General features: G+C 42.1%; 1 protein-coding gene across 1 annotated transcript in view; it reads right to left on the reverse strand.

The window, feature by feature from the left end:
- Window positions 1–1,656: 1,656 nt before the first annotated feature.
- LOC136692541 (rho-related GTP-binding protein RhoN-like) overlaps window positions 1,657–26,665 on the reverse strand; it is a 43,558-nt gene continuing 18,549 nt past the window's right edge. The window contains exons 3-5 of the mRNA XM_066666042.1: window positions 16,419–16,528; window positions 9,948–10,082; window positions 1,657–2,854 (exon numbers count right to left, since the gene is read on the reverse strand). Coding sequence (XP_066522139.1) covers window positions 2,600–2,854; window positions 9,948–10,082; window positions 16,419–16,528 — 500 coding nt within the window. The 3' untranslated portion in view covers window positions 1,657–2,599. The remainder of the gene's footprint in view (window positions 2,855–9,947; window positions 10,083–16,418; window positions 16,529–26,665) is intronic.

Here is a 26,665-nt window from a genome sequence, read left to right on the forward strand (position 1 = left end):
CTTCACACCATCACTTTTTCATGTCCTACTTCTCTGTGGAGAGATATACACAGATATATGTGTGTAGCCGGACTGCTATGATCCCAGTGCCTGCATTTTAAAGCAACTGGTCATTATTTGAGGTGTTCTTCAAGTGTTGGCATTAGCCGCGTTTTTTAACAAGAACAAGAAAACACCCCAACAAAACGTATGTTTTTAATTTAAATCATCAGTAGTTTTCTCTCTTTTCTGTCTGGGACTCCTCCAGCTGTAGTCAGGCAGTGCACATTCAGGTTTTAGGACGTGGCTTTAGGATGTGGGCAGAAGGGAAACCCCTGAACTCCCTCTATGGATGGATATATTAACATAGTGTGGTAGGAGGCAATAACGCAGCCAAAGGCCAGTGAGGTCTCCACTTGGAGAGCTCTAGTAAATGAACTGTGGTGGGACAGGAGAGGTTACCATGTGCCTGTTTCACCAGGAATGGGTTTTTAAAAAGCCACATTTTAAACAATATTCAAATGGTGGACATAACCCAGGACCCCTCTAGTAAAAGCTTAGCCCCCGATTCCTAAAATGGTAGCATTAGCACCGATAAACTATAGAATTCATCCCGGTTTAGATCAAATTATACCATATCTTCCACCACTGGAGTGAAGTGGGTCAGACAGCAGTGTCCAAGCAAGGAAGTCTGTTTGTTTGAACACACTGACAGCTGGGAGGGATGAGGGAGGATGACTGTGTCAACCTCTCACACACACACACACACACACACACACACACACACATACACATACTCGTCACGTCCCTCTGTCATCTGCACTAACAGGATTATTTTTCTACTTATTCTACCTTTAAAACAATGCAGCAATCCAATGACAGTATTACACACACACACACACACACACACAGAGACACACACCGGTTGACAGCTGTAGTCAGCTGAGTCACGTTTGCTAATTCCCACAAACACCAGTTGTTATTCAGGGGTACAAACAGAGAGACATTTTCATATTCACAGACTTATTACTCAACCCCCATCCCCCCCGCCACACACACACACACACACACACATACAACTTTGTGAGGACCAAATCCCATAAGTCTTATGAAAACATGGACGTTCTGTGGAGAAAAAAACTTTTTCTTTATCAAACAACTGTAGACCAAAGTTAATCCCAAACCTGCTTGTGTTACTATCTTTGTGAGGACTCTGACTTGCACGTGTGTGTGTGTGAGAGAGCGAGAGAGAGAAACAGAGAGGGCAGGTCCTGGCCGCCCTTGCCCCGAGCAAGTGTCCTGACCTTCTTATACAGTGTTGTGAAATGTCACACTGTGGTTTTCTCACATACAGAAAAATGTCCTGGCACTACACGGATCTAAGTGTGAGAGTGTGTGAGCGTGTGTGTGTGTGTGTGTATTTGAGTGGGAGGGTTCAGTAAAATATAAACATATTAGTTTTAAACTGCTGCTAACACATCATTATTACCAGAGCACAACACGCTTGGAGGAGAACCCTCACTGCCCAATTCTGTTACAGTAGCTAACAGACCATGTAGTGTGTGATGTAGAGAGCTGGGTTGTCATTAATCCCTGTCTGGAATTTGTTTTTGTTTTTTCAAAGATATCAGAAAAGGACAAAAAAAAATGCATGGCAATATTTTTTATAGCATATAATTCGATTTTTAATGTTATTTATGATGACAACACTGCTGTAATATGAAGGTGAATGTTAATTGAGGTTTTCCATATTTCCAGCTGTCAACAAATGAGAAGAAAACCAATACCAGTTTCTAAACAGTGGGTTACAGCTTGCAGCAGAACATCTGAAATCTATGTCCAGACGGCTGGTAAGTGGAACATTAGACCTCGGTGCGAACATATTGACCAGTGCTAAACATCTAGAATTGGACATGAGGCAGTTTCAGATCAGAGCACAGCAAGTGTTTCTGTTTTATTTCAGCGTCACACAAATACAGCCAAATAGAAAACACCATAAACATCAACTTTCCCTTTTCACCTTCTTTCACACACGACTACAACCCTTTCCAAAAATCATGAAGTTGGTGAACCATGTCCAGTTTTTCGTCCTGTTGAGCATTGGTGGAAAAGCTAATAAGGTTTTGTGCATGTTTCTCGTGCTGTGTTCAACGTAATATACAAAACTAAAATGGAGTCATCTCAAGTGCAGAGGGGTGGAGTCTTCTCAAGACAGGAAATGACATCATAGACTGGCTCTCAGTTGTCCAATAATTTTCAATTTTGTTGTTGGCTGTTTGTTGTCATAATGAGTTTATCTCCTAAAATTTCCAAGATGCCTTTGTAAATTTCTGTACAATAATTTTTTCCTGTTCCACACACCAACCTCCATCTTAGGTTTAGTCCTTTGAGTCCACTCAGTGGTGTGTAAAAAGCCATAAACCTTAAAAAATAAGCATAATTCCAGTCAATAAATACGTCTGCCCTTGCGTATTCAAACTTCTGTACACCAACCAAGCTGTTCAATCAGTGATTGAACATGCCAACTTGCTAACTAGCGCTGAACTAGCGCAGTTAACCAAAACGTTGCCTCTGTGAGGTACAGTGACTAAAACTGATCCCAGATCTGGGGCCATGTGGTCTACATGATCACACAGCTCTTGGCTCTGTCTTTCCGGATGGGGGGTGGCCGCTCCAGGATCTCTGAGCGCTGTGGCTGCTGGGAAACCCGCTTCAGGCCCCTGCGGGAGTTGGAACGCTTTAGCTGTGGTCGTTGGAGCTGACCCATTGAGGCCACAGTGGTGACGTGGAAGACATCCCGCACGGTGTTCTCTGAGTATTTAGACGTGCACTCTGCATATGCCACAGCCCCAATTTGCCTGGCCAGGGAAGTGCCCTAAAGAGGGAGAGGAGTGATTAGCAGGAGTTAGCATTTTAGCAGAAGGCTAGTGTTCCATTCAGCATTAGATTACAGTGCATCACTATGAAACTACAGTCTTGTCCATATGTGAGAATGTGGATGATGGATCCATTATTTTATTATTTCAGCTTAAATCTGTGAATATAAATTTAAAGTTGAGAAATTTCTAAAGGAATTCATAATTTCTCACCAATAAAGTCTTCCAAAGAGAGTTATACACATCCATGACATGACACTACCTCTACCATATTTCACAGACTACATGGTTTGTTCTTGATCATGATTTTTCACCACATTTCTTACTCCATCACTAACTACTACATAGTAAGGTCACAGTAAGTCTATTATTTTTTAGTATATTTTAAGGAGAAAGAGAGGGGCAGATAGGTTAAAGTGATGGATGTGAAGTGCACAACTGTAGTTTTCAATAATGCATTCACACTCCAATATCAGAAGTGCTTGACCATCTAAACACACTCAGCTGATAGCACAGTCGCTAACATTACTCATAATTATTTCATCATCAGGGGCTTGAGGGTATCTGCAATTCAGTGGCCTTCAAAATGAGGTGTGTTTGGGGGTGGGGGTGGGGGTATTTGTGTGTGTTACACATGTTTGTAGTAACATGTTGAAGACATGCTATGGTAGTAGGCAAGTAGTAATTATGGTTAATATTAGGCCTCCAATGAGTCTCCAATAAAAATTTAGTCAATGACAACAAGGCTCTGTGTGTGTGTGTGTGTGCGTGTGTGTGTGCCTGTGTGATAAACACAGATATTTCTTCAAATATCACCAGACAAATGCTTTCAGCTTTGTATTTGGAGTTTTATAACTTAATACATATATACACTTAATAAAAACATAACTTAATAAATATATACACACCACACAAAAAGTACAAATGCATATCATTTATTGTCTTTATTTTCATTATTGATCTTCTAAAAATATACAAATATTGTTCAAATCAGTCGCTGGAGTCTTGTGCTGGATCAATATTAATGTATTGATGAGAGTTGACAGCTCCTGAAGCTGAACACAATGGCATTGAATAAATGCTGATTTAGAGTTGACCGCGTGCACGCATGAATATAAACCTTATTTACGCCACCTGCTGGTGCACGGTGATGTTATTAAAATTCTAAAGACGTTTTGAAGATTATGGAAAAAACGGAAACGTACTGTTTTCTTTTTTGTTTTTTTTTAACTCTATGGTGATGGCTCCTGAGTGGCGCAGTAGTCTTAATGTTGGACCTCTCATCGGGACGTCCCTGACTAGATCCCCGTAAAGCCTCCGTCACCTGGGACTAGGGGTCCTGCATCCGAACAGCAACATCTTAAGTGTGAGCTTCCATCTAAACACTGACAGCCGATCACACAGTTGCTAATGCCGCTGTTTGTGGGTGGGTGCTTGGGTCAGATGAGGTAGGGGGTGAACTTGAAATTCACTTAGAAAAAGGAGACCTCAAATTAAACTCCTGAAATACAGACTATTGAATAAATCTAGGACAAAAGGCCTTACCTTTAGTGGGGCCTTTTTAAAAAAAATAAATCATACCAATAGGCCAGTTGTATGTGTTTATGTGTGTGTGTGTGTGTGTGTGTGTGTGTGTGTGTGTGCTGAAAGCTCACCCATACTGATAAAATATTCAGGACCCCATAGAATCATTGAGCTGTGAAAATGGAGCAGAATGAGTAAAATCTCTGGATCACACACACTCTCCCTCTCTTTCTCTCTGTCAATACCATTTTAAGTAACACTATCTGTACCTCTATGTATATATGCACGGTCTTGACCATGGAAGGCCCTGGTAAAAAGGGGATAAGTAAATATGCAGGGAAACAAGCGAACTACAGTGTGTAATTGTAGAACTACAAAGTCCTCCTGTATGCTCTGTGGAGCTGATAAAACGGATAGTGAGTGTAGATACAAGGTAGGAGTTCCTAATCCAGTGATCGTTCTGTGTATTTATAAAATGTTTTCAACATCGCTAATGTTGGGCATCTCCTGAGGCTGCGTTGTGTTCTGTATTCTGAATAAAGACAGCTGCTTGTGTCTGTGGTCTAGCTGTAATGTTGTTCCCTTGGTGTTTCTCATAACCTCTCGTATCTATTGCATGCCACTGAGAACATTATTCTTTAAAAAAAAAAAAAAAAAAAAAACTCTTTTGTTTATCCCATTCAGTCCCCGGCGATCCCCACATTCTAATCGGCATTCGTCTGGAGCGCTTTACATAATGACCTTGCCGTTCTGAGCTGTGAAAGTCATGAATGTGAAATGGGCAACCCCTCCACTCGGTTAGGACAGTGGAGCTTATTTGTGTCCTGATAGATGCTTCTGCATCGGAGTAAACGTGCGCTCCCCTTTCAACGTCTCAGTGAACGGTTAGTAATCTTCCTTTAAGGGCCTGAGTTTTACATTTCTACTCTTTTTACCTTTCTCATTTCCCCGTAATCAATGAATAATCTTTGTGTGGGTTTATGTACCAAACACAACTCATAACTGTGCACTAACTGATCATTTTCCTCCTTTTATGCTTTTAAAGGGAAGAAGCTGCTTCTGTTACTGTCACATTAAGACACATATGTAAATGACCTGTCTCATTCAAAAAAGCAACCTGATGTAAATGGTTACATTTGGATTAAAATCACACAGAAAATATTTTCAGACAGATAAGCAGAACTCATACCTACAGTCATAAACAGTACCCTCCCCACCATGTTCAAACAGATAGGCGCCTGGTGTGGTATGAATGAAAATAACAGGTTGGAGACATTACTAAAATGGCCGCTAAGCGGACATACATTTCCTTATCGACTTTGGTGATTTTAATATGTACAAACATAGAGATGTTCCCAAGTTTTTTTCTTGGGCATAACTCCTAGCCAAGCCTAGAGACTGAGGTGTGTGTTAAATCTGAGGTAGCCATTGAGTGGAAGAATAAAGTGGCCAGTGAGTGGATGTATAAAGGGATGTTATTATTAAAGTGGGCAGTAGATAGAAGTATAATTGTGGTGTTTCTAATAAAGTGGCACATGAGTGGAAGAATAAGGGAGTGTTTCCAATAAAGTGGACTGTAAGGGGAAGTAGATGGGTGGTGTTTCTAATAAAGTGGCCAGAGAATGAAAGTATAACGGGGTGTTTCTAATAAAGGGGACTTTTTAGTATAAAGGAGTCTTTCTAATACAGTGTCCCGTTAGTGGAAGAGTAAGGGGTGTGGGTGTTTCTAATAAACTGGCCAGTGAGTAGTAGCATTGTAGGTGTTTCTAATAAAGCGAGTGTGTTCTTTTACGAGTTGCTAATTGCTTGGAATTTCTTCAGCAGACTCTGAATGTTGAAAATGGGGTTTAGTCCAAAGCTCTGGACCCGAGTAATTCCACATTCCTCTGTAATTCATTGAAGACTGAGTTAGCAAGTTGCTAACTGTTAGCACTTGATTTTGCTTTACAAATCACAGTTCACCCAGGCCCCACACTCCCAACACACATGGTCCAACTTACAGACCTTCCGTATGATTTATTACAGCACGTTTGTGTAAATGAATGGGTTGCTGTAGTGAGACGACTGATCAGTGAGTTGGTTTGAATTAGCGAGCTAGCATTAAATTACAGAGCTTCTGCCTCAGCACAAATTAAGCTTAAGCAAAACAAAGCTATCTAGCTAACAAACTCCTTCTGTTTATTATGTGTATTAATGGGAACAGCATGAGAGACAAGTTAATATCAGTAGGCTACTAGAGTACTGCTAAATGTTAGCTCAATGGTGTGAACGAGAACTTCCACATACTTACATTTATATCATTCTGCATGGCATGACAGACGTGTTTGATATGAAATGCTATGTTATAAAAAAACACATAATTGTAAGGCAGGACTGTACAAAGTGCTGGTGACATCTGACAGAAAAGCATAGCGCCTTAAATATGGTTTAAATGTGACTCTACACCTCCTCCTATATTCAGCAGACATGTATCTATGTAAAAGTTATTAACCTCCCCCACTTCTAACTCCACTTACCCATCCTTCGCTCACCTGCAGCTTGAAAGCAACAACCCACAAGTCGTTGGGATTGGTTCCTTAGTTTTATGAGGTAAGAAACCCTGGCTGAAAGCGTAAATGCTCAGCTAGAATGGTGACTTCACATTGACTAGCTTAACAGGGTAAAAAAAAAAATAAAAATAAAAAAATAAAAAACTTGATTTTCACTGGAGGGGATCTTTAAGAATGCTTTATCTTACTTATAGATGTTGTTCTATCAAAGTTTAGGATGAAATATAAATAAATGATATAAATACTTAACGTCTGGAATAGGTCAAATTATGTGGAATTTTGGAAAGTAGTTAAAATTACATAAAAAGTGCATAAAAAATATTTACATTCTCATTTGGACCCATCACTGCCAGGTGCTGGCCTTGGTAAATAGGAGAGAAAATTAGTGGGAATAAATGTCATTTAGTATATTTGAGATTTCTGGTTACTGTCACCACCACTGTAAAGAGATTTTCTGGGTACATCACTCTGAATTCATGTGTTAACATTGTAATGATGGAATATCAGAGGGACATTAAGTTTGCTGAAGTTAGACGACTGCAGATGCTCTAGTTAGACTATAGGAACAGAACTAAGAAAACTAGGAACTCTAGAGGAGTAAAAGAATTTGCCCGAGGTTTGTTCCACACGGTTCTGACTCTGTTTAACCCCGAGGGGTTCTGTTCAACAAGTTCTACAAGTTTCAGCACTCTTTGACCTGGGAGTGTATTAAAGTTACTATGTTGTGTCAGTTGAGGCCACAGAGAGTTAGCGCTCTCTCTCTCTCGCTCTCTCTCACTCTCTCTCATCCAACAGCTGATTGGCACCCAGAGCTTGTCTTGTCCTTCAGCAGGGACGAGAGAAGCTGAGAGACTCGTATAAATGAAGCATTGAGGGAGGGAGAAACAACATTGGCGTCAAAATGAGCCATTAAATTTCACACATTGGCAGTCTGATCCTATCACTGCTATAGGACGCTGCAAATAAACAATTAAAATCATCCCCAGTTCATCACAACCACCTCTCTCTCGCCATATCTGTCCCTCATACTTGGTCTCTCTCTCTCTCTCTCTCTCTCTCTCTCTCTCTCTCTCTCTCTCTCTCTCTCTCTCTCTCTCTCTCTCTCTCTCTCTCTCTCTCTCTCTCTCTCTCTCTCTCTCTCTCTCTCTCTCTCTCTCTCTCTCTCTCTCTCTCTCTCTCTCTCTCTCTCTCTCTCTCTCTCTCTCTCTCTCTCTCTCAGTAGCTGTGTCTCTCTTTCTCTGTCTCACTTTCAAACTCTCTCTAAAGGCCTCTGATACCTGGAGCTGTTTCCTTTTTCATTGTCATCCTTGGTGACGGATTGTCAGCGAAGTACGAGACAGCGACAGATGCTAAAAATAAAACTTCAGTCTCCAGGGATACGGATTAATGTCAGCATTTCTGCACCGTGTGATGATTTCTACCTGAACCGGAGGAGCATGCGCGCATGTGTTTGTGTGTGTGTGTGTGTGTGTGTGTGTGTGTGTGTGGTAAGCGGCATTAATCTGCACAAAGCAGATGGTTTTAGATGGCAACTGAAAGAGATGCCTTTATAAAAGGGATCACAGTGGAAAAAAGCAAGAGAGAGAAAGAGAGAGAGTGTGTGTGTGTGTGTGTGTGTGTGTCTGTGTGTGTTTAAGTGACAGAATGAGAAACAGAATAATGTGTGAAAAATCCCAACTTTATGCATGTATAGATCAGCAGGTCTGTGTGTGAGAGAGAGAGAGAGAGAGAGTGTGTGTGTGTATAAACTGCATCATGACCAGATGTGCTCATAACAAGTTAAAACGTGTAAATGAATTGAAATGTAAATGATATTTTTCAGAGACTTAACTAAAAACGTGCTTTTCTTTAAAAGTTTGAGACTCAACTGGATTTTCTCTTTAAAAAATATTGTTTTGAGATTATCAAGGTATTAACCGTACATCATCAGATCATCAGAACATAAGGCCAGTCGAATAAAGTCAATAATGAACAAAACCCAAACAAGGGAATTCAGTATTTTTAAGGCAAAGCACAGAACAGCACCACCTAATGGAGCAACTCCTAAATGTAAGTGAGTATGTGAGTGAGTGAGTTAAAAGCCAGTTCCATCAGGCGTTTCACATTTAAAAACACACACGCTCTCAGTAATAGAGAAACATATATAACAATATATATAATAACATATAACACTACTAATTTATTAATCAATCTTAAAAGTCATAATTCATTCCTTTAAGCAGAAAACAAACATTTAGTCACAGTTGAAGAAAATGAAATATTAATTTGTCTTCACAGGTAGAAAATGATTTTTAATCTTTAAAATGATGAGTTATGCATCATACTGTGCATCTGAGTGTTTTCCAGCGTTTTACACTGGAAGATTTCTCTAATTTATGTGAGACGTTTTAGATGGGTGGGTGACATCCATTTAAAAAGATTTTGCGTCATTATTTTCTAAACTCTGTGTAATTAAAGGTTTTAGATTGAAACAAAGTCGTTCAGAGTGGTTTGGCATGAAATGCTCAGTTCTGGTGAAACTTGCTGACAATTGTTCAGAGTGAGTGTCATAGGAACCAGGCGTCCCTTTAACACTTGACTGTCCTCCTGCCATAAACTCAGTGTATTACAAGCTAAACATGAACAGATGTTAAAAATGTTATAATAATCTCTACAAAAAAAATGACAGAAATGATACGATTTGTGGGTTCGCTAGTGTTTTTGTTTACATGCTGTGTTTATATTTCCAGACTCTTGACTTTCCGTTGTTGGTGAGATCGATGCTATTGAGTTGTTGATTGGTATTCACTCTTAATGAGATGTTCAATACACCCTGTCTGGTCTGAAACCCAACTGAGTGGCAAAAAAGTAAAAAATGACTTCACACACTGCATGGTTTTCTCTCCACACGAACTGAGCACAAATCTGCAGACTCTAACCAATCAGCACCAAACTTAGGTAGACCAAGAGTCAGGGCTAAAATCATTGTATTAGGTCTGTGCTTCAGGATTGTGTGTGTGTTTGTGTGTGTTTGTCTCACCTGTTCATGTGTGACCGGGATCAGCCGTAGTTTGGACAGTTCCCTCAGTGTGTTCAGGTCAGTTCTCATGTCAAGTTTACATCCCACTAACACCACCTTCGCATTCGGGCAATACTCCTGCGTCTCTCCCTGCCACTGAAAACACCCCCACCCACGCACAAACACATCGGATATTAATAAGATGTTTCAACACAGGAACGTCAGTGTTGTCAGTGTTGTCCAATCACAAAGCAGCACAGCAACAACACAAAATTCAAAAATGTAATGTGTGAGTAAAAAGCTGATTCTTTTAAACACCAATATACAATTGACATACACTTGACAAAATACACTTGAGACAATGCACTTTAGAACCTGTATTTGAGTAAATATTCATTCATTCATTTTCTGTAAGCCCTGGAGGGGGCGCCAGTCCTTCACACTTTCACACGTATGGACATTCCATTTTCCAACGTGTGTTTTTGGACTGTGGGAGGAAACCGGAGCACCTGGAGGAAACTCATGCAGACACAGGGAGAACACACCAAACTCCTCACAGACAGTCATCCGGAGGAAACCCATGCAGACACAGGAAGAACACACCACACTCCTCACAGACAGTCACCCGGAGGAAACCCACGCAGACACAGGGAAAACACACCACACTCCTCACAGACAGTCATCCGGAGGAAACCCACGCAGACACAGGGAAAACACACCACACTCCTCACAGACAGTCACCCGGAGGAAACCCACACACAGGGAGAACACACCACACTCCTCACAGACAGTCACCCGGAGGAAACCCACGCAGACACAGAGAGAACACACCACACTCCTCACAGACAGTCACCCGGAGGAAACCCACGCAGACACAGGGAAATCACACCACACTCCTCACAGACAGTCATCCTGAGGAAACCCACGCAGACACAGAGAGAACACACCACACTCCTCACAGACATTCACCCGGAGGAAACCCACGCAGACACAGGGAAAACACACCACACTCCTCACAGACAGTCATCCGGAGGAAACCCACGCAGACACAGAGAGAACACACCACACTCCTCACAGACATTCACCCGGAGGAAACCCACGCAGACACAGGGAAAACACACCACACTCCTCACAGACAGTCATCCGGAGGAAACCCACGCAGACACAGGGAAAACACACCACACTCCTCACAGACAGTCACCCGGAGGAAACCCACGCAGACACAGGGAAAACACACCACACTCCTCACAGACAGTCATCCGGAGGAAACCCACGCAGACACAGGGAAAACACACCACACTCCTCACAGACAGTCACCCGGAGGAAACCCACGCAGAACACAGGGAAAACACACCACACTCCTCACAGACAGTCACCCAGAGGAAACCCACGCAGACACAGGGAAAACACACCACACTCCTCACAGACAGTCACCCGGAGGAAACCCACACACAGGGAGAACACACCACACTCCTCACAGACAGTCACCCGGAGGAAACCCACGCAGACACAGGGAAAACACACCACACTCCTCACAGACAGTCACCCGGAGGAAACCCACGCAGACACAGGGAAATCACACCACACTCCTCACAGACAGTCATCCGGAGGAAACCCACGCAGACACAGAGAGAACACACCACACTCCTCACAGACATTCACCCGGAGGAAACCCACGCAGACACAGGGAAAACACACCACACTCCTCACAGACAGTCATCCGGAGGAAACCCACGCAGACACAGAGAGAACACACCACACTCCTCACAGACATTCACACGGAGGAAACCCACGCAGACACAGGGAAAACACACCACACTCCTCACAGACAGTCATCCGGAGGAAACCCACGCAGACACAGGGAAAACACACCACACTCCTCACAGACAGTCACCCGGAGGAAACCCACGCAGACACAGGGAAAACACACCACACTCCTCACAGACAGTCATCCGGAGGAAACCCACGCAGACACAGGGAAAACACACCACACTCCTCACAGACAGTCACCCGGAGGAAACCCACGCAGACACAGGGAAAACACACCACACTCCTCACAGACAGTCACCCGGAGGAAACCCACGCAGACACAGGGAAAACACACCACACTCCTCACAGACAGTCATCCGGAGGAAACCCACGCAGACACAGGGAAAACACACCACACTCCTCACAGACAGTCACCCGGAGGAAACCCATGCAGAACACAGGGAAAACACACCACACTCCTCACAGACAGTCACCCGGAGGAAACCCACGCAGACACAGGGAAAACACACCACACTCCTCACAGACAGTCACCCGGAGGAAACCCACACACAGGGAGAACACACCACACTCCTCACAGACAGTCACCCGGAGGAAACCCACGCAGACACAGGGAAAACACACCACACTCCTCACAGACAGTCACCCGGAGGAAACCCACGCAGACACAGGGAAAACACACCACACTCCTCACAGACAGTCACCCGGAGGAAACCCACGCAGACACAGGGAAAACACACCACACTCCTCACAGAAAGTCACCCGGAGCTGGACTTGAACCCACAACCTCCAGGTCCCTGGAGTTGTGTGACTGCGACACTACCTGCTGCGCCACTGTGCCGCCCTTATTTTAGTAAATATCCTTGAGTAGTTAATGTGTTTCAGTAAAATACTTGAATAAATGTAATAAGCTAATACCTACCTCTGAAAAGAAAGAAACATTAGACACCTGAAATATTTTTGCAGATTCAATAACTTAATGTAATAAGTCCATGAGATGTATATCAGATTTTTGAACTATGCCTTTAAACATGAGGATCTGGGTGCAGAAGGATCATTTCTGGAGAAGGACACGTCCGGCCCTTTGGCAGAAAAAAAACCACATAATTTTTCTCCTGGAGGTCACAGCTTGTGTTTTTCAGACACTGAAGACAGTTATGCTCCATTTTCCTTGGGGATTTTTCTTCACTTATTTATTCATTCCTTTCGCACTGCGTGACAAAAGGACGAGTGGTGTGTGTGTGTGTGTGTGAGTGACTGGTGCAGCACTGTGCGTGAGTGTCATGATGTCTTATGACTGATGATTCTTTCACACGTTCATAAACACTGTGCTGTGGTGTGGTGCTGTCACTCCTCTGTTCAGAGACAAAGCAGAGAGTGTTGTGAGTTTGTTAAAGAGACGGGAGAAAGACAGTTTGTGTGGAGTGTCCCATGTTGTAGAAACTTGCGCAAAAGTCAATGGTTAACAACAAATAATAAGTAACAAAAGCACAAGCTACATATACATTTTATTGCCGCTGACATTTACCTACATTAATATCTATAAAGGCTTATCCAACAGACATAACATCTGCCTTAGTTTCACCCTCGTAAGTGCTATGACAACATAAGCTTGTTGGTTTCAACATGTAGACGAACCACAGAAAATGAAAGACCTAAATTAAACATCCAAATGCCAAGCAATTCAGGCGATCATGAGACACATGACAAGATGTGGACCAATCCTGTTAAAGGGAGGGTTTAGAATGAATGATTAGAAGATCTGCAGACAGTTGCTCCAGCTGAACGTTCATTTAATCTTAAGTTGGGGTGTAAAGTCCATTCTAAACCTCACGTTTAGTTTAAAGCTAGTGACAGAGGAGTGCGTAATCAATGATGAGATCAAAACAGTATTGCACAGAATAACGTTTTCACTCTCTGCAGCTAATTAGCAACATTAGCGAGGTCGGCTAACGAAATCGCTATTTGAATTTTCTCAAGCTGATACACGCAGGCGCCCACAGACACATGTAAATAAACATAACGTACATAAACATAATGTAATCTCCCTTTTGAAGTCAACAGAAACAACGCTGTGTTTACAATGATAGATAAAATTTTATATCACTAGTCTCCATAAAAAGCATGAATTATGGGAGGACATTATGGTCAAATTGTGTAAAAAAATAACACGTTATATTCCAACTTGTGTTAACATGCATTAATACGTTAATTTTGACAGCAATACTTCTTTTATTTTGACATGTGGCAAACCAAATGTAAAGCTTATTTGTTTTATAAAATGTAATAAATATATTTATTATACACATAGCACATAGCAAAACATAACAAAAAACAAATCCAGATGATTAAGTGTTAAAACCCCCAGGAAAACATGTCTGAAGCGTAAAAGGTAAACGATCTCATGTTACTTCCGTAATCCATCAATCTTCCATAGTTTGCCTCGCAAAATGTCCCATTACCTGCTTCCTCACACAGCTATAGTGTTGCAAAACACTAAGTGGGAACGGATTAAGGAGTGTGTTTTCGTGTGTGTGTGTGTGTGTGTGTGTATGTGTCCTGAGGCGATAACAGAGACGAGTGTATGCGATACACACAGTGTCAGTTACACATATAAAAGAAAGAGCGGCCTACCTTTTGTACACGATCTCTGTTAGTCATCCTCTAGCTCTTTATCAAGAAAGTCCATGGCCAAGGGGAGAGTGGGGTGGATATGCCCCCAAAATCCCCACACAAACGGAATCATGCTGTAATTTATTTACTAGTGGGTTCTGAACTTGGCCAAGCGCCGAGTGAATATAGATATTCTGGCTTACACTTAGACAAGCTTTGTTTTTCTGCAGCTGAGACTCAGAAGACGATATAGATATGTTTTGTTTGGGTAGGACACAGTTGCCTCATTTAACTTGTGGTCAGAAAATGACCAGTGATGAATGGGATGAAGGGGGGCTAATGAATGGTGCAAAAACAGTGCAGAAAAAAAAAACATGGTGAACACAAGGACTGAAGAAGATAAACAAGCGAAAAAGGCCAAAAACCAGCATTTCTGCTCCTCGCACTTCACTGTCATTTAAAGGTACACTACCTAGTATTTTTACCATACAATTACAGCTTCAAAATCATTGTGATGCTCCACTGACCTTTAATAGGGGCAATAGAGCATCTGTCGTTCAGCACTGCAGAAACTGTACTATGTAACTTTTGGAGGATGGTAGGAAACCACCACCTCCCCCTCCCATTGATATCAGTACATTGCTGTAAAAATGAATACCACTAGAGCAGAGATGTTCACAAGACACAAAATACATGTCTGAGTGAAGTCAATATCGTTCACTCCGCACCTAGATGATGATGGAAAGACACTTGTTTTTCACACTTTATTTTTGACGAGTCAGAGTTGAGTCGGAAAGTCAGATTTCTATTTGTATGTGATTTAGGTGCGACTCAGACTTGAGTTCCCATCTCTGCACTAGGGGGAGCCTCAGGAGCCCCAAAAAATTTTGAAAAATCGTATCTAGTGTTCCTTTAAAGGAACAGGCACTGCAACCAGTCTTTCTGAACAGGGTTGTTTAGACAGGTTGAGAACACAGCTGTGTCAGCTTGTGGGATAGGGGTAGAATATGTCACTGTTTAATATCCAGGCATGAGCTACAGGGGTATAAAGCCCCCAGCATTGATGTTTATAAGTCCAATACGTTTGGATTGCACTGGTGGGACTGGTGTTTATGATCCAGAGCTAATGATGGGAGAACCAGTACCTTACCTCTCAAACCCTCACATGGCTGAATGCCATCAGATCCCCCAAGACATCTTCCAACATGTAGTGTATGTAAATCTCCTCCAGAGCTGTAGAAGCTACAGTAAATGTGACTGAATTGGAAACCTAGCTGAACTATTCATTGTAAATTAATGACATCAAAGAATGGTCATGGCCCCTCGCTGGTGGTCTGTCCTTCCTTTTGTCTTGGTGTGTGTGTATGAGTGTGTGTGTGTACATGTTCATCTTTGGTTCTTGCTATGCCGAGTGCCTTATGTTGCTTCTCTTTGTATCACAAGCATTCTCTGTGACTTTTGGGTCGCACGCCATGTTCAATCAGCCTCATTCGACCACCAACGCAGCAGAAGGCAGATTAGCTGAGCATCAGGCCAGAGGTCAGACCACAGGCTGGATGGTCAGAGCCAGGGGTGGTGACCTCTGAGAAGCCATATTGGACCTTGGTGTTGTGTACATGAAGCATTATGTAAACATGTTTCCGAGTGTTTTCCTTGAGTCACGTTATATCTTACCTTGACAGCTTCAAATATGCTAAACTTTATGGACACGTTGCTCTTCCGACCTTTCAAGTTTCTTCTGAAATCAAGGATTGAGTTAATGGAACCATCTGTAAACCTGACAAGTGTTTAAAATGGGTACTAAAGTCCACATTCAAAACACTGGAGAGAGTTCTCTGACCCAGACTTGCTTTCTGTCCCCTACACTTCACTTTGCCTCATAGGACATTGCAAATTTTTCAACTGTTATCCAAAACTAATAACAATAAGCCAAAAACCATGTGCTCAACAGCCAGAAACTCGTATTTGCACACGTATGTAACGTTTTACTCCATTTAGTGTAATACATTCATAGAGATTTGTAAAATCAACAATGTTAACACAAAAACCTAAGCTTGAAAATCACTGTACTGTTACAACCCTAGTGTGTGAGCTGTAGATGGGAGTCTGTACCTTTTTCAGTACACTGTCCATCGTCTCTGGTCGGCTGATGTCAAAGCAGATGAGGACAGCGTCCGAGTCTGGGTAGGCCAGTGGCCGGACATTATCATAGTAGGAGGACCCTGCACACACAAACAAATAAAAAAATACACACATTAATAGTGAGTTATTCATAGCGTTGAGCTGCTAGTGAGGAATGAGGGTGAAAACGAGAGGTGAGAACTAGACAATGCTAGTAGGTTTTTAAACACAATATATTTACATTCATTTTGGAAGCAAGTATACCGCACATTTGGTTAATTTTCCAGTTCTGGTCCGGCATGTGCTCAGAATGCTATGGTGATGTCAAAAGAGCATTTCTGCATCTTCATTATTGCTGTAGGCATGCTTTGCCCATGTGTGTGTGTGTGTGTGTATGTGACCACCAGAGCTAAAATTAGCAGTGCCCTTGCACATTCCCCCCTAGGGGAAAGTATTTGTCGGGTGCAAATCCCCACTAACGATGACAAAGGGGGGAAAACACTGGTTAAAAAAGGATGAGAGTTCTATTGTTTGGAGCTTTGCTGTGTATAACTCTTTCTGTGTTGGGAATATAAGGCCAGATAAGGTTCTGCTGTCCACGTGCCATTCTGGTTTTCCAGGCTCAAGATCCAAACACGAGTGGTCATTCAAGCTGGACAACATGTTGAATACAAGAGGCCATTTCCTAAATTTTTGATTAGCTTTTTTTTTACTTTTCCACCTCAAGTTCCCTTATAACATTTGTGTGATTAATGATATATTTTTAGACACGGCCATTTTTAAACATACGGAAAAAGACAGGAAAATTCACACATCTAGATGTTTCCCGACAGCCAGGAACAGCACAACATTTAATGGTTTTAGCTGAATTGTAAAAGCTGAACATGGCGCATACAACATCATTTAAAAAATTCAAAAACTAAAACTACAGGGTTTTCTATATATTGGTATACAGTTTAAAACTATATAAAAAAAATCCATATTGTGATGATAGCAATAGTTTTACTTGTTAATGTAATGAAAACATGCAGTTCTGCACAATACGGCGTACATTCATTATGTTAGTCATTTAGGCAAGCAACAGAAGTACGAAAGAAAGTGGAGGAGTGTGTTACAAACAAGGGGAACGACTTCAGTCATGTGGAGGTGGTTGTGTTTCCCCCTTTCATATCTTACAGTATCTTAGTAAGATATGAAAGGGGGAAGCACAACTAATCTGTTTCACCACCAAGCGCCTCAAAAACACAGGGAGGAGCTCAACAGCCAATTATCTGTAACCCAACCAGAGAGAACGCAATGATAAATATGAAGGTTTACGGGTTTTTTCTATAAAATTGTTCATGTTTGCTGTTTGTATGCATACATATATATTCTGCACTTCAGTTTTGTGAAAGACTCTTTTTGGTAAATTAATTATTTTATACCCATTTCGGAATCTGATGAATTACTGTGGTTTACAATATAACCAAATGTTTACAGATATATATTTTTAAGTTTCTAATGAATGCTTGAACCCACTGATATACATATACTAAAATAAATGTGCTATATATTTATTATAAATAATTAATTTAATATTTATTTTGTTGCAAAGGTATGTTCTTGAAATTAATAAAACATTTTTCAGTGGTTTGTCATATCGCCAAGTATATCGTTATTACAAAATATCCTGCAGTATTGTGATATTATTTTAAGACCATATCGCCCACCCCTTTTCCCCATGATCGGTCCTCTTCAGCACGCTCTTGTCAGTACAGCTGGAGGTTCTCACAAAAGAAAAAGCCCATTTCTTCAAATGTGACGGGCTGAGACACTGACATGATCTCGTCCTCTGACTGACTGCTTCCTACCGGTTTTCAGGGTTTATTATGTCTAAAGGCCAGAATATCTCAAGAGGGCCAGTATCAATCACGCTGAGACACATTACAATGACACACGGTGGATTTGGCTCTTCAGACCTGTCGGAACTTACAGCTCACTCCCAGGACAGCATTCTGAGACAAGGGCTTAGGTACCGCTGCCACAGTGTTGGAGGATTAACAACTGGGTGTCAGTTCACAAGCAGGAAATCCATTGTACTCTGACCTTGGCCAAACTGTGAAATCCTTCAAACGTCCACCAACGGCAGAGGTGGTAACATTGCTAACATTTACTGCGGTAACAGATTTTACACTAGCTTTAAGGATTTGATGGCAACTATGAGAACATTAGTGAGGTCAAGGACTGATGTGGGATGATTAGTTCTGGTATTGGATGGAGCTACATTGCTCCAGAGAACACAGTTCCACTGCTCTAAAGCCCAATGCCAGGTGGCTTTATATCACTTTGGTACACGTTTAGCAGTGTGCTAAGTGACCTCAGGTTCATGTGCAGCTGTTCCAGTGCATCCCAAACTAATGATAAATGATTTTCCATGTACAACCTGTGTCTACATGTGTCCAGCTTGTAGCTGAATCCAGTTATTAATGAGGAGGTCTACAAACTTTGGACAGTGTGACTGAAGACTTGCTTTGAAAGCTGCCACAATGTGTAACAGAGGTCAGGTCTGCGAGTTTTCTATTGTTTTCTGGAAAGAGGACATTTGTCTTTGGTACAGGGAACAGGAATCTGACTCAGGTGTTCACAGTAGGAAGTGAAATGGAGGTGATGTATGCGTTGATGTACTTTTTATTTATTAAATTATTATTTATCTTTTATTTATTATAATTAAAAATAGCTTAAAGGTTATTACATTAAAAAAAATAAAATAATTATGGAAGGAATACGGGCATTTTATTTCGTCTCATACATTACGCATTTTTTTAAAACATTCAAAGTGCCCTGCAAACTGACAATGTGTCGACTCCAAGAGGTTCAACTCTATGAATCATTGGCCATCACTTGACAAGAGCGACTCCCAGAGGGTCGTAGAATAGATTCTTTGGGAGACGATTCCTCTTGTCGCTCTGACAACATTAAACAGAAGGAGCATGTTTATATTTCCTTTTGATTTTCTGTTTTCAAATCAGAAATAACGGGTCATGTATCAGTCTCACATATTCATTTAGTTTTTATTCATTAAGAAAAATATTTCTCGTCTTCAAATGTGCCTTCTTCTTTAGTTCATTTCCATTTTTTTCCTGTGAAAAATGTCCTAAACCAATATTTTTCATCAAAGTCATTAATGAAATTAACACTGTGACATGGCAGTAGTGTGGTGGTGTTAACAATGATGTTGCCCCCACGTAGCTCCAGGGCCTTGGAAGCCTGGGGTCGAGCCTTGTGTTGGCCACTGTCTGTGTGGAGCCTCGTGGACTCTGGGGTAGAGCTTGTGTGCTCCAGGTGCTCTTCCCAAGCCTATGTTACATTGGAGGGTTGTGTCAGGAAAGGCATCTGATGTAAAACACGTTTCAAGGCTGATGTGAAATTCATCGGCCAAAGTATTTCATGATCCGCTGTGGGGACCCCTTACGGTAGCAGCCAAAAGTGGAACAACAACTGCTTTTACAGTGTATTGTCCAACCCTAGCATTTTCAACTGTGTTAAAAATACCAGTGTTACAGGTCAAGGCTAAAATATCTTTACTTCTAATACAGGAGACAGCTGAGCCCTCCTATCGGTCCATTCACAGACAGATTCACACAATGGAACAGCTGCAAATCTCCTGTGGCCGACCGTGTGCTAATCTCCAGCAGCATCTGCTCTGAAGGAAATTAAAAACAAATGCTCCAACATCAGACAGAAGGAGGAAAGAAAGAAAGAAGTCTTTAATAAAAAGAAAAAAAAATGCTACCGGTTAAACTCCAGTCTCCTTTGGATCCGGTGGCATCTGGGTGCCACCCTCACCAGCTGCCGCGAGGGCTTTCATCTACACAAAATAAAAACACTGGGAAAGAGGGAGGAAGTTTCCACCACCCCTGACTGCACTCATCCCAGAGCTTGGGGGGGGGGGGGGGAGTTAAAGTGTGTCTCAATTACTAGTGAGCTTCCTTAAAAACCACTGTCTACACAGTTATCTAAGTAGTCCACCTTAAAAAAAAAGATTATTGAGATGCTCTAGGTAGACAGCAATGAGGTCACAGCTCGAAAACCCTCACGGCACAGGACTGGTGTTTACTACGTGTTTTGCTTTGGACAGCGACAATTATATTATGATATAAAAGGCAGTCTATGCACAGAGCTCCCTAAGTTGTATGACAGACCCTTAATGTGAGGCTTTTTCAGCTTCTATGGCTCCAAAACAACACCACTAATGATCGATGCATCACTTCTAGCTTTTCCTCCTTCTCAGATAAAACAGACTTGTCCATGTCAAGGCCAATTCATCTCCCTTGGCTGAAAATGTGGTCGGGCCTTGTAGCTGTTTTCAAAAATCCTTGAAAGAAATAGGAAATGTAGTTTTGCTAAAGATATTGGTGCTGCATGAAAGTTCAAACCGTCATGAAAAATACATTCCAAGATGTGTAGGGAATTTACAAACAAAGAATTTTAAAAATTTTTAAAATTTTTTTTTAAAAAGTGTAGAATTTTAAAACTGCTTCATGCTTCAAGAGACACACAGAGATAGTCGAGGCTTGTTAGCGCCAACCATGTTGCCATACCACTATGAAGGAGGCCAGAGAACTGAGTACGAATGGCACATTAGCTGTGAATAACAAAATAGACTAAAATAGCATTCAAATACTGTTACTGACAAACTGTTAATGGGAAAACACATGCTTAGCAGCAGCTAAGCTAATGCTAAAGGATACCTAGTGGGAGGAAGCAGGGGCCCCTGGAGGAAACCCACACAGACACAGGGAGAACAGAGAGTGACCTGAGGTGGGAGGTAAAACTGTGTGACAGTGACCCTTGTTGAACCACCATGCCGCCCGACATCAAATACAGTGCTGGCAATAACAATAATTAGCAGGGTAACTTTGACAGTCTTCATAGAAACACTGTATTGCTGCAACTGGGATGAAGGGGTTTAGCTACAGACACACATTTCAAAATCTCTTCACCTGCACGAATGAGAATACTTCTTATATGTTGAGCTAAGGCTGTACTAACAAGGGCTGCCAGGCTTCAACCTTGCAGATTTATTTTGAGAAAAATATATCTTGCTTTCTCTTCGTCACTGTTTGAATGTGCCCATGTAGCCTGGCATTGAGCGGCATGACGGCTCTCCGCAGGAATGCCTCTAATTGGTCCCACATGATGGCAGTGACAGCCAAGGCACTTTGGCAATGTCCTGCCCAGGGGGAAGGGAGCGGCAGAAGAGGGCGAGTGAGCCAAGAGAAGTTAAGAATTAAGGGCTTGCGTAGCCTTTATGAAACTAGCGGCTAATTAATAACTGCACGAGTATGAGGTTGTGCTAATTATGGCGCTGACAAACAGACATACGTTATACAAGGTCTTCAGCCTGTTCTGATGATTCTGATGTATGTGTGGGTACAGTATATTGGGAATTGTCTGTAATTGTCTGAATTCTTTTATAGCCAACTATGAAACAGCCAATTAAAGCATATAATCCGCTGAGTAGTTCCCAGAGCTGAGGGAAAATGGAAAAAAAATGCTAAAATGTCATTAATCTGTTTCATGCGCTGAAAACAACCGTAGTCCACATCTCATTCCTTTTTTACTGCGGCTATAAAACACACAGAAGTCTGCTTTCTTGTTCAAGTTCAAGCAGTGTAGGGAGTGAGCTAAAACAGAGTGCCATGGGTGTTTGGGAAGAAGCGAAAAAGAGAGGAATCATCTGGCACCAACCGGTGGCCTAATTAGAGGAAGAGTATCCCACTCATTACCCCCGCACTTCCCCTCCCACCGGGAAACCAGATATTTATCTGTTTTCACTTCTCCGCAGATTGTGCTCGGTTTAGTCCCCGCGTAAACATGTTTCGGCTTTGCTTCTTCTGGAGCTTTATGGGCAGAGGACGACTTTGTGCTGAGGCAACTGTATCATGGCAACCCCGGTGAGCCAGCTAAAAGGCTTCTTTGTGCTTCCCCTGAATGAAGGTGGGGAGTGGTGTGAGGAAAAGAGAGAGGAGGGGGGGTGAAGCGAGAGAGACGAGTCTAAGGAAGTTGGGAGAGGTGCCCGCTAAGGGCCTGGCTAGTCGAAGAGGGATGGAGTGATTTCTTTTCCTTTTTTCAGTCACTGTATAATGGTAATAAGTTTAATCGGTCAGATGCGAGAGGAGAAAAGACCGAAAGTGATTCCACCACTTGGCAGGTCTTTCTTAGTAATGGCTCAACGGTGGGTCCACGGCGCTGCCATGGAGAAGCACCAGTATGTAAGGACTTGAGACTCCTGTCAGCGCACTGCAAAGCAACCCTTTTCTTGTACAGCCCTGAGGATAAAAATGGTTGTTGGAAGAGAAAGTAAGAGAAACACTGCAATCTGCAAACGTGAATCATCTCTTGCTTATATTATCAATAGCTTTTCTAGTTTGCTGTGGTTCAGGGAATAGCTTTCCGCTCATAACAGCCATTAAATTCAGCTCATTCATTGTTTGGAGTCAGGAAATAAATAAAAAATATACAGGACAATGAAATTCAGAGACTGCAACTAAACATTACCTTGCATGTACTCTACACTTTGATCAGAGCCTCCACTCTTTCCAGGAGATACTATAGGAGGGATTCATTCATTCATTATCTGTAACCGTTTATCCAATTCAGGGTCGCGGTGGGTCCAGAGCCTACCAGGAATCATTGGGCGCAAGGCGGGAATACACCCTGGAGGGGGCGCCAGTCCTTCACAGGGCAACACACACATTCACTCACACACTCACACCTACGGACACTTTTGGGTCGCCAATCCACCTACCAGCGTGTTTTTGGACTGTGGGAGGAAACCGGAGCACCTGGAGGAAACCCACACAGGGAGACACAGGGAGAACACCAACTCCTCACAGACAGTCACCCGGAGGAAACCCACGCGGACACAGGAAGAACACACCACACTCCTCACAGACAGTCACCCGGAGTGGGACTCGAACCCACAACCTCCAGGTCCCTGGAGCTGGACCTGCTGCACCACCATGCCACCATTATAGGAGGGATAGATATTCAATTCAATTTCAGTGAATTCCAGTTGCTAATATTTACTCCCAGTTCCTCCAGGATTTACCTTTTGATTACTTCCATGTTTTTAGGACATAGCCACAGGGAACAAAAAAGACATAAACCGCTCTCTCCATCCTTAAAAGTTCACGTTTCTGCATCAGGTTTCCTTATTTTCATTATTCTGTCCTCACTCTCATGTCCCTCTTGCTCTCTCTAGTGAACCTGCCACTCAGGCCTACAATCAGTTTGTTTGGCATAACTGAGAGAAGCTAAGTTGTTGCTGTTTTGGCATGATTAGCTGTGGCTGCTGACTTTTACCACAACTGTCCAAAATTAACAATTAACAACTTTAAAAGATTATATTTTATTTTCTATCATTCACAGCTTTGACAGAACCATCAATGTGTCCAAAATACACCATATGGTGAAGACTGCTGTACACACTCAGTTGCACCAGCTGCATGTACGCTTGATTGTTAAAATTTTAACAATGTAAAGTCCATCCTAAACCTTATGTTGAGAGAAGTTAGTTTACATTCAGTGACTGTAAGCGCTAATCCAGTTCAGGGTCACGGTGGGTCCATAGCCTACCCGGAATCATTGGGCGCAAGGTGGGAATACACCCTGGAGGGGGCGCCATATGGTGTATGTCTAAAATGTAAGTTATAACTTAGATCTACACTAAAACTTTGATACTTGGTGCAGCTGGTTACATGTTAGTAGCCCCAAAACTTGAAAGCAGTAGTTTTACGTCCAAACTAGGTTTGTGTTTGGGATTATCCTGTGTCATCAAAAGCAGAAATACCCCTCTTTGGAGGTGTGAAAAAAATATCGGTGCTGGATTGTTTTTTTTTTGTTTGTTTTGTTTTGTTTTTTTCTCTTTTGAAAAAGTGAAAGAAAAAAGCCACGTTAACAGCAAAATGTGGAAACAGTAAGCATTGAAAACTAGTTGTTCAGGATTCTGTACAATGTTATGTTAACAACTTTAAGGTCTACATATGAGGGCCACACATCAAATTTAATGTTTAAAAAAAGGTTTTCCTAAGTTCTTTGCGATTATACATCACTGAAGTACAGTTCCAGCATTTCCTGAGTCTGACAAACTGTGAAATCATACATGACTCACATCAGGAGATATGAGGCTGTGGTTGAGATACATGTCATCTGCCCCCCTTATTGGTGTATTCATGTATCCATCAACAAAATGTGTGAAACTGATCAATGGACAATCATGAGTAAATGTAGGTTTTCACAGGAGATTTTCTAAATCCAGTCTTGACAGGGACTGCTCTTCCCTGGGGTCCAGGTCAAACAGGGCCTTGTTACACAGAGAACTGAGACTGTTCTGATATGAAACAGATGGGGATCAAGCACATTTAAAGCCATATTTTAGTAGATATGTAACAACTGAGAAATTGCTCTGAGACCATGTGTATGGTCTGTGATTTCTGGTGCAGAAATATGTGCTCTTGTACTTTATATCTTTCAAGAAAATCAATTAATGAAAAAATTATATTGTGCATGTTAATGTGTGTATCTGGAGCCTTCAACCCACAAACTGTGAAACAAGACCACCTTGTTAGTTTTTTGTGGGCTGCCAGTAAACAGTAAACATTGTCAGTAAACACTGGCTAAAATAAGCCATGCAGAGATTTTATAACTGCCCCGCCCCCTCGTCTGAGTCTCTCCAATCGCACTGCAGGACCCATGTTTATGTCGCTGCACAAAGATGTGGTTAAAGGGAGCAAAACAGAGACAACAAGCGCAGAGAAATAATAACATTGAGTAAAAACAGAGAAAACAAGAATGGAGAAGCAAGAGAACTGAGCAAAAATGACTAAAAACCAGAGCTTCTGCTGCTCACTTCTCACTCCTGGGCTCTTGCACTGAACTGAAATGTGGTTCGTTCTTATTTAAAGAAACAGGTGCTGAAACCAGCCTTTCTGAAAAGCTGTTTAGACAGCGGGAGAACACTGCTGTGGTGTTTGATCCTTGTGGTATTTTGACTAAGGCATGTGACAGACATTTCGTTAAGACCTCAGAACTGTGGCTAAACCACTTGTGGAAAAGATGTATGTACATATGCTCCCTTTAAATATAAGAAACAGATTAATATATACATATCAAACTAAAATGACCAAGCAACTTCAGAGTAATCAGTTATGGAGAGTCAAAACATAATGGAGTGACTGTGTCAGAAAGATCAAGCTGTAAACAGTTTTCGTAGCCCTTTTTCTTATCATTCCTGAGGGGGCTAGTAGTTGTGAAATCCTTTTGCGCACAGGAGTGTTTACTCCCCATGTTTTTTGATGGGAATGACTCTCTGTGAAGTGGGATTTCTTACATGTGGTCAGTGTGAGATCGAGCTGATAAACAACAAAGCTGTTCTTCAGTCTGTCGCTTGTTCACTGGTCATTACAGATTGTGCCAACACATCCGAGGGGCAGTGACCACAATTCATTGACCACAGTGGGTGTTTTGGGGGTGTTTTTGTAAGCCTGTTCTGAATGGGCCACCTCTGTGGACCCACCTGGGCCAGTGTTCAGCTGCTGATGTCTATGGGGCTGTTTGGTTGTGTTTATTTGGCAGCGCCCATGGCTCTGGCAGGATCTGCCATGGACGAGATCCAGAGGCTCTGAGGTTTATTCCCGGGCCCGTTTTTTAAGGTGGCCTGCCTTGTTTTCATAAACTAGGCTTTTGATCCAAATACCTTCGTCTCGCCAGGAGAGAGCTTACGATGTTCCCAAAAACCTTATTTTGAGAGAGAAAGAATGAAAGATCAGACCGCAATATAAGAATAGGAAAATATTCCTTGGTCCTTACTGAGATCTCCTAGAAATGTAGAGCAAATTTTTGTTGTCATTTTGCTGCACAATTTATTGATGTACATTGCCCCACAGTCGAGATTTAAAGGGAATTATACCCCTCTGGCAGACCCTTGGCAATGAGCACTTGGGTTAAGATGAGCCACTGTCTCTGACTTTACATCTACAAGATATAACGATGTGAGTTGGCACAAAGTTTAGAAACTCTAGCTGCACTGCTTGTGTCTGATCCACTCGGACCAGCTCAACAAACCACCATTAGCTCAGCGTCTCTTCCATGCTGACAATGATCCACCACACAAGTCATGACTGAAAAAAGAAAGGGAGAAAGGGCTAACAAGAATGCGGAGCAACATTCTATATCTGATGTGCATGTATAAATGG

The sequence above is a fragment of the Hoplias malabaricus genome, chromosome 3, assembly GCF_029633855.1.
Source record: "Hoplias malabaricus isolate fHopMal1 chromosome 3, fHopMal1.hap1, whole genome shotgun sequence".
Taxonomy (NCBI): Eukaryota; Metazoa; Chordata; class Actinopteri; order Characiformes; family Erythrinidae; genus Hoplias; species Hoplias malabaricus.